At 36.7% G+C, this 16655-nt stretch overlaps 1 protein-coding gene across 1 annotated transcript in view; it reads right to left on the bottom strand.

Moving 5' to 3' along the window:
* Positions 1-3316: 3316 nt before the first annotated feature.
* The window catches only part of ca16b (carbonic anhydrase XVI b), a gene marked incomplete at its 3' end in the record, with an annotated part of 200395 nt that continues 187056 nt past the window's right edge, over positions 3317-16655 (bottom strand). The window contains 1 exon segment of the mRNA XM_024270300.2: positions 3317-3421. Within this exon segment, the coding sequence (XP_024126068.2) occupies positions 3317-3421 (105 nt within the window).

The raw sequence follows: 16655 nt of genomic DNA, 5'->3' as shown, positions 1-16655 counted from the left end.
GAAATGGAATAGGAAGAAGTTTAAAAAACTTTTTTAATCCTACCCCCTAGCAATATATCTTAAATTTAATCTTCAATATAAACTATTCAGAAACGGACATTAACTACCCTTATTTTTTATATATATAAATCAGCACGAACAAAGATCTATACACGTCGTTCATTATTTTTTCATTATTTTGTGTTAAAAATAAAGATATTTAAGAACATTGGAATGTTTTCTCAGCGATTTTCTTGAGAAAATCCTGATGCGGCCCGGCCTCACCTAGACGCCGCCTGTAGTGGCCCCCGGCTGATTTGAGTTTGAGACCCCTGATCTAAAACCTTAACCCAGTTCTTGTGAATCGACTGCACATTTTTACTCACTGGTCCGGCTTCTCTGTATGTTCTGGGTGTCTGTCTCAGAGCTGAAGCCCGTCTTGCATGACTACCTTCCAGCTTGAGGTGAACCTTACTTAGTGCATTTTTGTTACACTCCCCTGCACTGAGCAAATGCCCTTAATAACCATTTAGCTGCTAAGGCACGCTCGTCTGTCCCCTATTCACAGCCTTAGCCACTAATTACATTCCCAAAGTAATGGTCATTTCTGTGTTCCCTCAATGCTTCCCTTTTACCCACTGCAATCAGCCAGCTGCCTTCACGACAAGGAACCAGTACTTTGCATAGGCCGGGAATAAATATCTAGAAATCACGGCGAAAACCATTTCCATACTGCATTCAAACCGACGGCTCCATTTGAACGGACAAATGGAAAAACGGGGAGAATTGATTCGACTGGCAGATCCAAAGACAGCTGATGCGGGCGGGGTTCTTGGGGGTTCTGGACCTCAGCAGACCAGTTACTGATTGTGCCATGCTTCCTTCGAAAGACTGGAGCTGGTTCAGGCGGAAAAGACACGTGTGGAAAAAGGAGTTTTCTAGCATCATCTGATCAAAATGGTTTAATCACAAAGAAGAAATTCAGACAAAAGCAATGATTAAAGATGGCTTTTTTTATGGGCGAGTTCTCCACATACATGATTTGAGAAAACAAAGCTGCGTTTCAAATCGATTGGAATTCTTACTATGGGCTGCACATACCATGTACGTTGTGAGAGAGAGCTGTCATGCTTGGATAATCAAAGCAGACTGTCTTTTACTGCTTCTAACAGACAACTGAGGGAGCTGAAGACCACTATTAGGAGTGACATGAATACCAAACAAATGCCAGTCCAAAGTAAGCACAGTTCATCTTTTCACACAGAATTGTGCAATTTTCTTGCCTAAAACCCACGATTTTCTCAGTTCACAACTGCAGATATTCCATCAGTGAAATGATTTTCAGATGTATTCCGGTATGGACAGTGTTTGTCATTTGCAAGGTGGTGTTATTAGACCTGTAAATACTCGCACGCCTTCTCTGAGCTCCTCCAGCGCTTCCATTCACAGCACATGGCCCAGATTACCCAGCCAGGCTGCTTGATGGCCCACGTTAGCATTCATGTGGCTTCAGATGTTTGTGAGAGGCAGAAGTGTGAAAAGTCCGTGTTTATCGGAGCACGCCATCCCTACGTCTTCCAGCTGCTCGCATGAACACTAGGGCTGGGTTGAAAAAGTTGATTTGAATCGATTTAAGATTAATAGATGAATAATTGATTATAAATCGATTTAGCACACAAAGCTAAAGTCCGCTAGCTTGATGCTAACGTTCAATAGAATTTCCCATAGGAAGGCTAATGCTAATGCTCGGTTGACCGAAAAAATATCTTTATTTATCTTTATGACATCTTTATTCTCTTCCAGGCATTAATTTTCCAAACTCTTTTAAGGACCGCGCAGTTTCTCAAGGACTTTTTTATCTTCACTGGTGTCCATGGCAGACATGACATCCTGTCCACCTTCATCCACCTTTGTCATGGGAGGGATCACACATCCGTTTAAGGGTGGGGTCATCTGGACCACATAAGAGGGCACAAGAGTTCAATCACAGGTGTCCAACCCTCCGTCTGGAGTATTAGACGCAGTAACAGACAGGGAACCCGTACCAGCTTAGGGTTAGGGTTAGGGTATCGCCCGCATCCCCAGGGTTGGGGACCCCTGATTAGTCTACGCATTTTTTCCTAGTCTGTGGCCCGGTACCAAGCGACCCTTGGACTGGTACCGGTTCGCGACCCGGAGGTTGGGGCCCCCTAACATAATGGGAACAGCCAGCAAGTCAAAGAAACGACGAGTTGGGGACAGCCAAAAAGAGGGCCTGTACCATAAGTCCATATATGACAAGTTGGAAGTGATCATGTGTTGCTTTTTTTTATATGTCTATTATCAGAAAAATACCACAAGAACATGTTAGAAACACTATTTTTAATAGTCTTTGAACTTCTTATCATCCTTCTTATGTTTTCCTTTTAACACTTCAACACCGGCGTTTTAGCTTCCAACGTTGACGTTCTTTGAGCTGTTCTAACTCTTAATTAAAGTAATTCCAGCTGATTGTGACGCAGAGAAAAGCAGCTTTGTCCTGTGACACAAACATTACGTTCTCTCACTTTACGTTCTCTAAAATTGGAGTTATGTTAATTGCATAAACAATCAAAGAGTTATGGCAGGTGTCGAAGTATAAGAAAATGTACATACATGGACACTAAATAATAATTTAAATTAGATCTCGACTAGTTTACCTTTGCTGTGACTAAGACTAAAATTTATACAATTATACTGTATATATATATATTGAAAATATATATTTTGAATTCTCTCCTAAGAGGTGACATTTAAATAATAACTAGTCAAAGAAATACTGTGTTGTTAAAAAGATGGATTGCATTAAAGTATGCCATTAATGCGAATAATTTAAATGTACTTTTGCCCAAACTAAATTAAACTCAAAACAACTGCCACTTTATTTATTTATTTCCCTACATTAGTCAGATTTATAATTAAATGCTAAAAGATAATTATGTTTGCGCTGAACCTTAACAATTTCCAGAATGCTTAACTCATTATTTCCCCTAAAAAAAAAAACAGAATACAGTTTAGGGAAATTCGATTCTTAATTTCTACTTAAGCACAGTTGGCTCCAACATTAAGAGTCAGAACACTAACTTCTTTTGCCATATGTCAGCGTTTCTGTCCCCAATGCATTATTTTAATTACTGCCATTAGGAGCCGTGAAAACATACAGCCCAGGTGTGCCGTTACATGAATACTAAAACCGCTAATGCAGCCTTCCTGTTCCAACACCATCACAGAGGAACCAAACATGGCTGGCAGAGCAGCAAACAGACACATACAAGTTTGAGAGGATTATTTTCTTCTTTGGTAAGAAGCGAAAGCTCACCTGAATAGGACCAGTAGGGGTCACCAGCTGTCCTCCTCTCCCTCATTACACCTGTGATTCCCGAATGGCTGCCTCCAGTGAGGAGAGGTTGGTCACCCACTACAACTGTAGAGGAGAAGACGGAGGTCAGGGAAGCGTGTTGAAGTGAAGAAAAGTACAGCTTACAACCCAAACAAAAGTTATTAAAGACTGAAAAACGAAACTCTGAAAACATTTTTTTGTGTTAGTCAAGCCGAGATATACAATTGTGTTAAATAAAGAAATATATTTTATTTTTTCTGTAAAAAAAAAAAAAAAATCAAGTTAGAATTTGGGGAAAATTTGGCTCCATAATGCAAAAATTTAGATACATCATGTGGAAATCGAAGTACACCTCAGGGCCCAATTATTGCATGCATAAAATCAGTCATTTTATGCACAATGTCGGTCTCTCAAATCACAGAGCATGCATTTATATTACATTACACAATACTCTGAAATGACAATGATCAAAAACGACTTGAATAATTTGGAATCTAATCCATCTGTCACTCTGGGTCTGTCCTGGGGTTGCTGGAGCCTATCCCTGTTACTGGAAGGCGGGGGTGTAAAATCACACAGGGGGTCCAAAATCCAAAACACACCTTAGGTCCCGGGCCAAACAGGACAAACATTTATTGAACACACTAAAAAAAAAGTTTAACTTTAAAAATGTAACTTTTAAACATTATTATAAATAAAAACAGGTTGGAATTTTATTACAGAATAAATTAATTTAAATACTTTTCGATATTTTATGGTCCCGAAAAATATATTTTGTCAAAATTATGCAAGTTAGAAAGAAGCGCAGGATAACATAACTTAATAACGATCTGGAGGGCCGAATATAATTAGTCGAAGGGCCGAATCCGGCCCCCGGGCCCCGACTTTGACCCATGCTGTAGGAACTAAGAAGTTCTTCAGTCCACTGTAGGGCCTAATCTGGAATCAGTTACCCATTATACAAACTCTAATAAATATTGATTTTTTTTAAATGGCATCTTCATCAGGGCTGAGTTATAATTTCCAGAATGTTCAGATAATTAACATTGTAATCATTGTTCTGCTTCTCCTGGAGGGGTTTCAGTTTGGCCACTAGGTGGCGATAACACTACAGTATTACACCTTATTCCAGAAGAAGATGGTGTGAGCGAAAAACTGTGTGTTAGATCTCAAATAGTTACTTTAAAAATGACTTCCTTGAAGGAGTTTGTAAAATTAATTTATAAAGATGTTCATTTAGTCAGCAATGTATGTTAGCGTTAGCATTAGCCGTCCTATGGGAAATTCTATTAAACGTTAGCATCAAGCTAGCAGACTTTAGCTTTATGTGCTAAATCAATTTATACTTTTATGAATCGATATTTTGATCTGTTAAGCTTAAAATCAAATTATCGATTTTATCAACCCGGCTCTAATCTTAATGGTGAAAAAAAAAAAAAACACATCTGAATAAAATGTATTAAACTTTGATAAACATAAGGACAAATGCAGAGAAAACAAATCCTGAAATGCATTCGTATTTTCACTTGCTCAAATAATATTGTTGGTGGTAAATAGTGTTGGACTCTCCTTGTAGCTGCAATGGTCTGTAAGGTCCTTTCACATTTTTTTTTTTTTTTTTTAAAATCAACCATTCTAAACGATTTAACAGTTTGAGGTCAAAGAAAAGTGAGCAGACACTCAAACACACACTGCTTTATACTGTTGCTTCTTCAGCTGTTGATACTTTCTACATACTGTGTTCATTTGGCGTCACGTGTCCATCCACTCACAGAATAATACCCCATGAGTACGACAGGATAAGGCCACACGGATATGACTATATACCAAATATACCAGTAATAGAACCGATGGTCCTTCATGATTCCAAGAAGTAACAGACAGAAACTTGAGTTTGCAAACACAATGTATGGTTCTATATCTCTACCGTTTCCTTGTTTGAAGAATCAGCAGCTCCCCCACTAAGCACCGCTATAAAACTGAAATTAGACAGCTTGTGCTACCGGGGGTGCAGACAATCAGTTCTGTGTCTTTTAGGCACAAATGTCCCTTTAACTTCTATCAAAAAAAAAAGAAAATCAAACATTGTCAACAGAATTAGACGGAGCGCTGGGGGCGCAGATCGTCCTTTCGCATGCACAGTCCCTGAGGCGGACCCTCAGACTTACGACAGTCATTCTGGCTGGGGGAAACGTGCTCTGCGAGAGATGAAGAATAGATGACTACCTGAAGCTATTGTTTATCGGGGACTAAAATAAGGAAAAGTGATTTGTGTCGTTTAGATTAGTGAAATTGTATTGAACCTTTCCAACAAATTATCTTTTCGCTGAAAGAATCCCAACAATTAGGAACGCAGGTGTTTTTCACCAAATGATAAGCAATGTTTTTATAGTTATTGTTGTTTTTTTAACACAAAGATGACAACTCTACACTCATATGGAGACAACCACACGTTTGCTTGCTTCAGAATAGTCTCTGGATTAAATTAGATCTTTCCTTTTTTTAATAGTTTTTAACCCTTTAAAAATCCCTTCTGATGAAAACAGTGTTTTAATGTGTTCTTGTGGCTTATTTTTTATTAGGGAGGCCATATATTAAGACATGTAAGATTAAACTTGCATTTCTGAGCATCTCTATTAGAATTGTTGTGAATCGGGATCAGACGAAAAATGCATGCAAATTGAAAAAAAATTCTAGTTGTGACTAGGGCTGTAACGAGTATCCAGGTGCTCAAATACTCGCGATCTGCTCCCGAAAATTCGAGTACGGATATTCGCGACGTCCAAGATCGCTGATTCATGATCGGTTTAAATATAGCAGAGTGTAGAGTGCGTGCATTAAAGTAGGGTCATATGGACCCCACAAGACAACGCACTGAATTTATTTTTTCCAAATATATATATATATATATTAGGGCTGCCACAAACGATTATTTTAATAGTCGACTAATCACCGATTATTTTTTCCGATTAGTCGACTAATCGGGTCATGCACAAAGTTGATGTAAAACACAAATCTTAACCATCATTCACTTTAAACTAACTAAAAACTATATATATATATATATATATATATATATATATATATATATTCACACTAGCATCATTATAGATGAAATGTAAGCTGAATTTGGCCGCAAAAGATGCTAGTGACGATGGCTGAAGATGCTGATAGCCAACTAAAATATTAGTTAAAGGCCAAATTAGCCTAAAAAAAGCCTAAGTTAGCAAAGACAGCTAGCATGTAGCTGAAATAAAAACTCCAAAATAGCCTAAAAAAACCTTAATAAATGCCAAAATAGTCCAATAAGCTAGCATAACACCATTATAACTTTCAACTTTACTACACTGACTCCATTTAATATAAAGTAACGACTAATCGACTATTAAATTAGTCGTCGACTATTTTAATAGTCGATTAGTCGTCGATTAGTCGACTAATCGTGGCAGCCCTAATATATATATATATTTATCTTCACTGGTGTCTGTGGCAGACATAAAATCCTATCCACCTTTGTCATGGATCACACATCACTATAAGGGTCGGGTCATCTGGACCCCATAAGAGAGCACAAGGGTTAACGGTTGTACTCTTGATATCGTGTTCACCAGTTCACCAAAGCTACTGCACAGTCCAGAAAAGTATCCAGTTCTGCACAACGGGGCTAAAGTTAACCAGGATGACCTCGTCATGTTTCTAAGATTTGTTCATTTTCAGAAGAAGCTCATTACTCACTGGTAAGGGCTGCCACGATTAGTCGACTAATCGACAAAAAATCAACTAGTAAAAAAGTCGACGACTAATTTAATAGTCGATTAGTCGTTACTTTATATTATATGGAGTTGGAGTGTAGTAAAGTTGAAAGTTATAATGGCATTATGCTAGCTTTTTGGACTATGTTGGCTTTTTTATTTTTTAAAGGCTATTTTGAAATTTAGCTAATGTTTCAGCTACCTGCTAGCTATTTTTTAGGCTACTTTGGAGTTTAGCTAATGTTTCTGCCATTGACTGGATATAAGAATAACTAGAATAACTATAATAATAACAATAATAACAATAATAATAATTATTATTTTTACAGTCTTTTTGCAAATTTAGTATATTTTCAATTTTTAAGGCTAATTTTGAGTTTAGCAAATATTTCAGCTAGGTGCTAGCTATTTTGGCTAATTTAGCTTTTTTTTCTTTGTTTGTTTTTTAGGCTATTTTAAAATTTAGCTAATGTTTCAGCTACCTGGTAACTGTTTTTACTAAATTAGACTTTTTTTCATTTTTAGGCTAATTTGGCATTTAACTAATATTTTAGCTGGCTTTTAGCTTCAGAGATTTAAGCCATCCATTTCAGCATCTTCAGCGGCCAAATTCAGCTCAGCATTCACACTAGCATTATTGCAGGTTATGCTATATATTTAGTTTTTTGTTAGTTTAAAGCTTTACATCCAGTTGCGCATGATCCGATTAGTCAACTTATCAGAAAAAAATAATTGGTGATTAATCGACTATTAAAATAATTGTGGCAGCACTACTCACTGGTACAGAATATCCAGTCAAATTGAATTTTCAAAACAAATTGATAAGAATCATAAGAAGTTGGGCGTCAAGTTTCCTGAACTTCAGAATCTAAACGACCTTCTTGGTCAGCATCTCCACTCGAAGGATCTTTTCCACACATCCAAAAACCTCCAGCCACTTAAGACAAGCTGAGCTTTTACGAATAGTTGCATCATTTACAAGAATTAATTAAAGTAAGCGTAATATTGAGCCAAATTGTTCCTCGGGCTCAGAAGTCTGAGCGGTACCGTCGCCCAAATGGTTCTCACCAAAACCGAAGCAGCTTCATACCAAATCAAGCTGTCTGCTTAAAGGGATGTCGAGGACGCTACACAAATAGCTGCTCTGCCATCATCACATGAACCAATTTACAATGGAGACACAAAAGTTAACAGAAAGTGTGAAACAGGAAGGCGGGAAAGTCTGCAAGCCTGAGACTTGGAGCATATTTGAAGGCAGGTTGTGAAACAGGAGAGCGCAGCGTCTTTGATCAGAGAGCATAGGAGACAGCACCATGTCAACAGTTTACACACATCCATGTCAGCCGTCCCCGGTGGGCAATGGATTAAAGCCACAGCATTTCTGATGGAGCAGAGCAGACAACGCAGTCAGTGCTGGGCCTGAAGGAAACCGCGGAGAGCTGGGCTGCATTCAAACAAAAATACATACATGTGAAATGTGGAAGACGTTGGAGAATTGAGGTTTAGCACGCACTTTCAGCTAAACAATAGACACGGTTAGATCGGTCGGCATTTTACCATCGGTTTTACAAAGCTGGGGAAGTGAGGCTTTGAAGCGACTACAAAGACAAAAAAAAGACATTTCTGTGGAGTATTTTTTCCCCCCAAAAAAGAAAAAAAAAATCACTTTTCCTTTTCCGTCACCCTGAGGGCAGTTAAATCATCTATGCCACCATTAAGCTCTACTATTTGTTCCATAATATCACACGCAACAACAAGCCAAGAACCCCAGAGAGCCCTGGAAAAATGGCAGCCTAACAACAACCACAGGAGCATTTAGCTTGCATTAGTCATTTGGGGACTGAGATAAAATATCAATCATCACTGCTGGCATCAGATATGCGACGGGTAGCAAGGCTGGAACATCCTTGTCACCAGGAGGATTATTTAGGGCTGGATTAAGCCTTCAAAGGCGTCCAGAGATACTGTACGGGTACAAAATAAAGCACACATAAGACGAAGAGTTTTAAAAAATCATCATTTAAGAATGATACTAGTGAGGTGTTAAACTTGGGTAAATATAATATATTTAGGCACCATTCCTTAGAGTTATGTCTAATTTTATTGGGCATTGGTTTATGTGGTTATGCTCCGATTCTCCAGGCCAACAGAGGTTTGGATGTGTGGTGAAGTTCCAACAAAGCTCTAGCGATGGAACAGATGGCCAAATATTTGACTTTAGAAAGGTTTTTTTTTTTATAGAAGGTGGCTGCAGAATAAAGTCAAGGTAAGAAGAATGGTTTGTGCTGCTGTTGTATGTTTAGTCTGAACCCCCATCCATCTGTTCCTGGATATAAAGGAAATAGCAAACGGTGCAGCAGTTCCTCGAATGACCGTTCTATGATGAGGTCAGGAGTAAGCAACTTCCCAATAGATTTCACACAAAATATAGAGAATATTAGGGCTGGGAATTACTGGGCACCTCACAATACGCTGCGATACATGGCTCACAATATTGATAATATCGCGATACTACGATAATTGTTAAAAATCGTCTAATAACTCACATTATATAGAAGAACACATATTTTTAGTTTTTTAGCTTGAATACAATCATAACAAACAACTTGTGTCTTATTTTGTGCAACAAATAATAGAGACTTTAGTGCATCATTGCTGAAATCAGTAGTCTTTGAAAAGCATTGACACCAATTGAATTAGAATTATTTGTAAAATTCAGTGTTAATAGTAAACATGAACAGCAGTTCAACCTATCTACCTCCAGAGGAAGGGCTCACCAAAAGAGGATGAGTATAATGTTTTATAGCCTCTTCAAGAAAAAAAGATCAATATTTGGTGAGAACCCATCGATACTCAACTAAATATCGCGATATATATCGATACTGATATTTTTGCAAACCCCTATAATATACAGTCTGGTGTCAAAAGTCTTATTTATGTCCAATATTGCTTTATTTTCCTCGATGACATCTATGGAGAATGTTTTTTTTTTTTTTTCTTAAATAAAACACTTTGATTGTATTACAATGCGGGGGAACGATTATTGGATTCATATTTCTACGATCCAACCAGATCAATCTGTCTGAGGCAAGTTATTAATCAAATCAAATTGACTTAAAATATTTTAAGAATTTAATCGATCAATATCGGAAAATACTTGAATTTAGCAAAGACATGTGACCAAACAGTAATGTTCTAATAATGTCCCCTGTGGATTTTTTTGATGTGGAAAAACAACAGTAGATTGAACGAATATAAAACTAAAATGTGAATAGATTTTTATTAATAGATATTTATTCATTTTAATTTTTATTAATAAAATATTAATACTTGTTCGCTTGTTTGTACACATTTAATTTACACTTTTGCAAGAAACACAAGGAATCTAAAAAACTTCCCCTGCACTGCTAAGTACCTGGTCTTTATCTCTGAGTCACACTGGTTGAAGTTTCCTGGATCAATTTTAGGTCAGTGAATTGGATTAAATCAGATTGTTCAAAATAAACTAATATCAGCTATGAATTGTATCCATAACGACGATATGAATCGAATAATTGAAAAGAACCATTACTAGGTATGCGTCAATATCATTTTTCTGGCCGATATGATAGCCAATATTTCCCCTGCAACTGTAGCAGATATTTGGAGAAACTGATATTTAAGTGTCTATGATAACACAAAGCTTAGATTTCCTTATTTTTTCTTTTCTTTTACTATTTAATCACATTATAATTTACCTTTTTAACATACATCAAATTGTCCCATAGGAGAAAGTATCACATTAAAACTTTAAAAATATATCTGAAAACATTGAGATCGTTTACTGACTATCAGACGTAACGGTAAATCAAACTTCTCGTTGACAAGATATAACATGTATCCCAATCAAATATGAGATATACATGAAAACAGTCAGAACAAATGCTGACTATGACTGTAAACATAAGCTTCCCAGTGCCAAGGATACATTAGGAACAAGTATCCATATCAAAAATAAACTCTAGTGTATCTGAAGGGAGTCAGAACAACATCAGTGGATTTTTTTTTTTTTTTTTAGTATCGCTCCAAAACCAAAAAACTCAAATATGCAAATATTGGTTGATACCGATACTGGCACCTATATATTGCCCATACCTAATCATTACATTCCTATTATTAAAGCTCAGATTTGTGCAATCTAACAGTTTTTTTAAGGCATCCAAACATGACTTAAACTTCCTTTGCTTTGTTCGGCATAATCACTCATTTTTGGCCTGTTGTTTAAGTGAAGGAAAGAATCACAGGTCTCACTTTAGCCCATATCGCTGTACCCTAATGTAGACGTCAGAGATCCTCTATATTTCTATGGTTTAATCTTTGACGTGGTTCGGTTCTTAACTTGCCCGCCTATATGTCGGAGGGCAAAACACTGAACTCCACAAATGTCCAAAAAATCTTGGGGTTTCTTCAAGTCCTGCTTAAATATAAAACTGAGAAAGTTTTCTTTCTGCTAACAATGTTCTCAGATTGTTAACGTGTAAAGAGGAACTCTGCATGAAGTTCATAGTTTACCAACCAACCCGGCACACCCTCTGCACCATGTATGAGCAACAAAGGCTGAAATCAAAGACTTCTCCAAACCTTCTGCAAACAAGACTGATTCAGAAAGTTCAGAAAGTCGTTCTCAGTTGAAGCCTTTTATAACTCAACACAATAACCGTGACTGACCTTTGGATTGGAACAATTTGATTTCCTTTCTGAGAACAAAAGGTATTTTCCAGCTGAATTTGAAATGAATTGTGTTATTTCATCTTTTTTGATATTGCAGTCAGATTATTGGGACACTCCTATGTGACCGGACTCATTGGGACATTTTTTTTATTTTTTTTTAACTGACCAAATGTTTTAAAGCATGTGTGGTTTTTGAATAGTTTTTCCTCACATCCAAAAGTGTATTTCTTTGCCTGACCAGTAGATTAAGCCTTGGAATATACACACTTTGCGCACAGGTGACCTCATATGCTCCAGACTCCTCCTACAGGTCATCAGGGTCACTGTCCACTAAGGTAGATATGCAAGTTACCTTGGTAGAAAAACATGAAGCCGCGAGATCATCGTGAATCACAAGAAGGAAGAGCGACAATCTTCTCCAGGAGAAGTTTTCACTTGTGAATAATAAATCTCATTGGATTTCAAAATGTTAGAAATGAACTGAAATTGAGACTGATGGGCAGAAACAATGATTCACAGTTATTGTCACATCCAACCCAAAGTTAATGCCCGTGAGATGTTCATTTAATCAGTAGTAGTGTATATTTGGGTCGACTGAACGATAGCATTAACCGTCCTATGGGAAAACTAATTTTATATTAGCATCAAGCTAGCGGACTTTAGCGTTATGCGTTAGATTTATCTACTTTTATGGATCGATAATTGATCTATTAGGAGTAGATCGATTCAGATTGATTAATCAATGTTATTTATCCAGCCATACCAATAAAAAATTTGATTTTGGTGTTTTTAACATTTAGCATTTTCTCTGATATTGGAAGACATATATAAAGAAAATTAAGCTTAAAATTGTACAAGTATTTCTTTATTCAAATCATTGTGAACAAGGTGAAAAAAACGGCGCTTGACAAAGTTTATTTGTGATATAGAAAATATGCTGTCCACAAGCTTCCTGCTCCGAGCTCTCAGCAACAGGGAGAGGAAGGGGGGCGGGGTTGTTCTTTGCCAAATCAGAGGCAAAATTTTAATAAACTTCTGCCACTTTGAAATTATGTGTTGGAAAGCAACACTTCTTATTTTACTTGGTTAAAAAATAGCGTCTTCATAATTATAAGACCATTAGGAATGCCATTAAAACAGATCAAAAGATGATCAGAGTGGCACTTGATTGAGTTTTGATCGGTGGCAGAGCTACAACATTTTTTTATGGGGAGAAGGAGGGAAACAGAAACTTTGAAAGGAAGACAAATGAGAACAGCAGAGTGGAAATTATTTTTTTTGTTTTTTTAATTATTGCATTAAGAATATTGCTTTTGTTATTTTTACAATGTGTAAAGAAGCTTAGACTGTGGATTTCTTAATTGTGTGAAAGCTTCGTAAGCATGTATTTTTGGTATCCATAAACTTTATAGTTTTTGAAATAATGAGCAAAATACCCCCCATAGGAAATAAATAGTCTTCAAATTTTGAATTTTTAGTTAGATTAGCAACAAACCTTTAAATATATTCATGGGCAATTCATCATTTGTACTAAACTTAAAACAAAAATGAAGTTTATCTAAAACGTTTTTGGCTAGTGTGTTATCTATTGAGTTTTTTTAGGCTAATTTAGATTTTACCTTTATTTTTTAGCGATGAGCAAACTTTTTTGACTAGTTTACTGATGAATTGGAGACTATTTTGGAGCTTAGCAAATGATTAAGCAGTGTGCTACCTTTTTTGGCTAGTTTGTTATCTATTGAAGTTTTTTAGGCTAATTTGGAGTTTAGATTCTATTTAGCAACAGGCTAAAGTTTTTGACTAATTTAGTTTACCGAGGAATTTTAGGCTATTGCTGAGTTTAGCTAGTATTTACGCAACAAGCTAGCTTTTTTTTGGCTAATTTGGAGTTTAGCTTCAATTAAAACAAAGTATTTTTGCATGTATTAGGGATCTTTTTAAGCGATTTTACTAAAAAAAAAAAAAATCAGAAATGTAGGTAAACTTCAGCACTCTTTCAGTCTTTTAACAAATTTAACATTTTGCAAATAGCTTTTGCATCTTCATAAAATCCCTTCAGCAATTAAAGTAAATTGCATCACCATTTTCAGCAAAAAGCTTCAGCGACAACTTTCAGTAAAAATCATTCACAATACCATTATCACAGGTAATAGAACTTTTCTAGTTTATATTAATATTGATACTAATTTTTGAGGGGCAAAGCCTTTTGCTTTCTGCTCCCCTGTAGCTCCGCCCTGGTTTTAGTCAAGGGACAAAAACATTTTTAATAAAAAAGAACAATTCTTTAGAGATCTATCAACATATATTTAAAAAAAAACACACTTAAATAACTTATTAAACTAAAATAAAACAGAATAATGCACTTTGTCTATCAATGAGAAATGTTTATTTTTTTATCAAAACTGATCTAATAATATTGGTAAAATCAGTTTCCATCGCTTTAACTGCTACTGATAAAAAAAGAAAATCCGTCTCCAGCTTAACAGAATGAACACGAATTTAAAAAAATAATCCATACTGCCTGCAGCTTTTCCTTTAGCATTGCCCTGCCTCACATGTTTACTCAAAAAGGGCAGCATCTGTCACAATCATTATCATTATCCCGTTTTCTCCGTGGGTTCATGTCATTATAGCTGCTGTAATTGAAAAACTCTATCCAGTTATGATTTCTAGTTAAAATACTGCAAAATGGTCATTAGTTGTGATTCTATAGACATCACCGCTGGAGTTTTGATTTGAAAATGTCATGTAGTAAAATGTAAATGCATATGGACAGAGACGGATGCCGTCTAAACGCGTCTCCACTGAGTCTACAGTGAAACAAAGGATATAGGCTCAGCTTTCAGTTTAAATACATCTTTATGACGAGCACACTGAGTTTTTCTGTAATACTAAATATGAGTGTACGCATAAGGTACATGCCGTTTGAAGCATCAAAACTGTACAAACCGGAGAAGATTTATTTAAAAAAAAAAGCTGTTTAGCAAAGAATCACTAAGAAGAAGCGGAGCTTGATCTCGTGAACACACGTGTTTCTGGCTCCTTGGGAAGTGGGAAATGTGGCGAGATATTCCCAAAAGTGTTGTAGTCACACCAAGGACCGCGGGAAAATAAGAAATGCCAAGATCAGCCAAAGACACAGCACAGAGGGAGCCAGACCTTAGGGCTACAACATCAAACTCTGAAATAATAACACAACGCAAATCCCAATGCTGATATTTAGACCCACACAGCTAAACACAAATGAGCAGTTTCAGCAAAGAGGCATCCATCAGTGTCCTTGGCCCAGGGTATAAAGCTGCGTTACATATAAATTAAGCCAATTAGTGTGTGCTAAAATCCTTCCTCCTGCACATCGTGTTTGATTTTTTTTTTCTGTTACATAAATGCGGATGAACATATAGTTACAGATGTTCACACCTGATAGGATGTTGTGCTCATCAGGCTAATTGGCAGGAAGTCCTACTGCAGCTGAAATATTAGGAGGTTTCTCAGCCAAATTTGGAAGAGGAGTAATGCAAAAAAGAAATACAAACTAGTGTTAAAGTCCCCCTCTGATGAAAATCTTGTTTTTTGAGTTTTTATCGTGTGTGTGTGGCATTTTTCTCATGAAAGAGAACAAATGCACCTTATTTTCCAGAGTATAAGTCGCACTTTTGGGAGAAAAGTCTGATGTTTCAGAACAAATCTGCCAAGCCCAGCATAGTTAAAATAAATACAAGAATACTAATCTTTTGATCTATATAAGAAAAATAAGTTTAAGAGGAAAACAATCAGCTATGATAATCAGACAGGGGGGGCGATCAGGGGTGGGGCGTGGTTTTTGAAGCCCCGCCCCCTCAGAGGAGATTTTGGAAACAGAAGCTTCAGATTAACATGAAAAATGGCTTTTCAAGACATTTAGGTTGTGGAATTTTGGTCAAAAACTTCATAAGAGGTGGGACAAACTATCGGTATAATGAACTAAAGCGATATTTTAACTCACGAACGATTACCGCCCTCTCTTTCACTGAATCGGTATCCTAAAACAATACCAAAAAAGTCCATATGGGGGCGCTGTGTGAGCATGACAGTGAAATGTAAGGATGCCGCAGCGAAACAGTCAATTTTCACCAGATCAATAAGTTTGTAGCACAAATGCCTAAAAACAGCTGCGCGGCCGCGGGTACAGCGCGAACACGGACTGCACTTCGCTCCTTTTCCACATGCAGTGGGGGAGGGGCGGGACCCCTCCCGCGCTCTCACCAGCTGCTCCGCATACAGTTGAAAACACCCGCGGGAGGCAGAGCGGACGCGAGTAAAAAGGTCTGAGGTGTGTCTTTATTTGTCTAAAGTAGATGCAGACACCACGTGCTGTTTTTAATGGTACATAACATGGTTTGTGATAGTGGGAACAGCAGTAACCTGTCAAAATACCGCGCTGACCGTCCAAATGAGACGTCTAGCGGTTTTATTGATCCAACAGGTTTGTATGCTAGCGGTAAGTGTTGTTTATCAGAGGAAAGTGCATGAAATTTTATTAAAAGGAAGGGGATTGATTGAATATAGATACCAGTACTTTAAAAAAATCAATTATATTCTAATATTAACAGGCTAAAAGTTCATATTTAATAATCAATTATCTGACATAAAATTAATTTAAAATGCAGCATTATGAATTTTTTATTTCCACATATACTGCTGGTGGGTTATTTGATATACTCTGCATTTTGGTTCGTAACTGAAGCTTTATTTATTTGTTACTTTAAAATGAATGTAATTATTGTAAAGACACGTTATTTATTATTTTATTTCAATGTTGGATAGAGCGTTAAATGAACAAATTGTGTTTTAAATTGTTCTAAAAAGTTTTGAAG

This window comes from Oryzias melastigma, linkage group LG5, assembly GCF_002922805.2.
Source record: "Oryzias melastigma strain HK-1 linkage group LG5, ASM292280v2, whole genome shotgun sequence".
Classification (NCBI taxonomy): Eukaryota; Metazoa; Chordata; class Actinopteri; order Beloniformes; family Adrianichthyidae; genus Oryzias; species Oryzias melastigma.
This window is presented reverse-complemented; position numbering and strand designations above follow the sequence as displayed.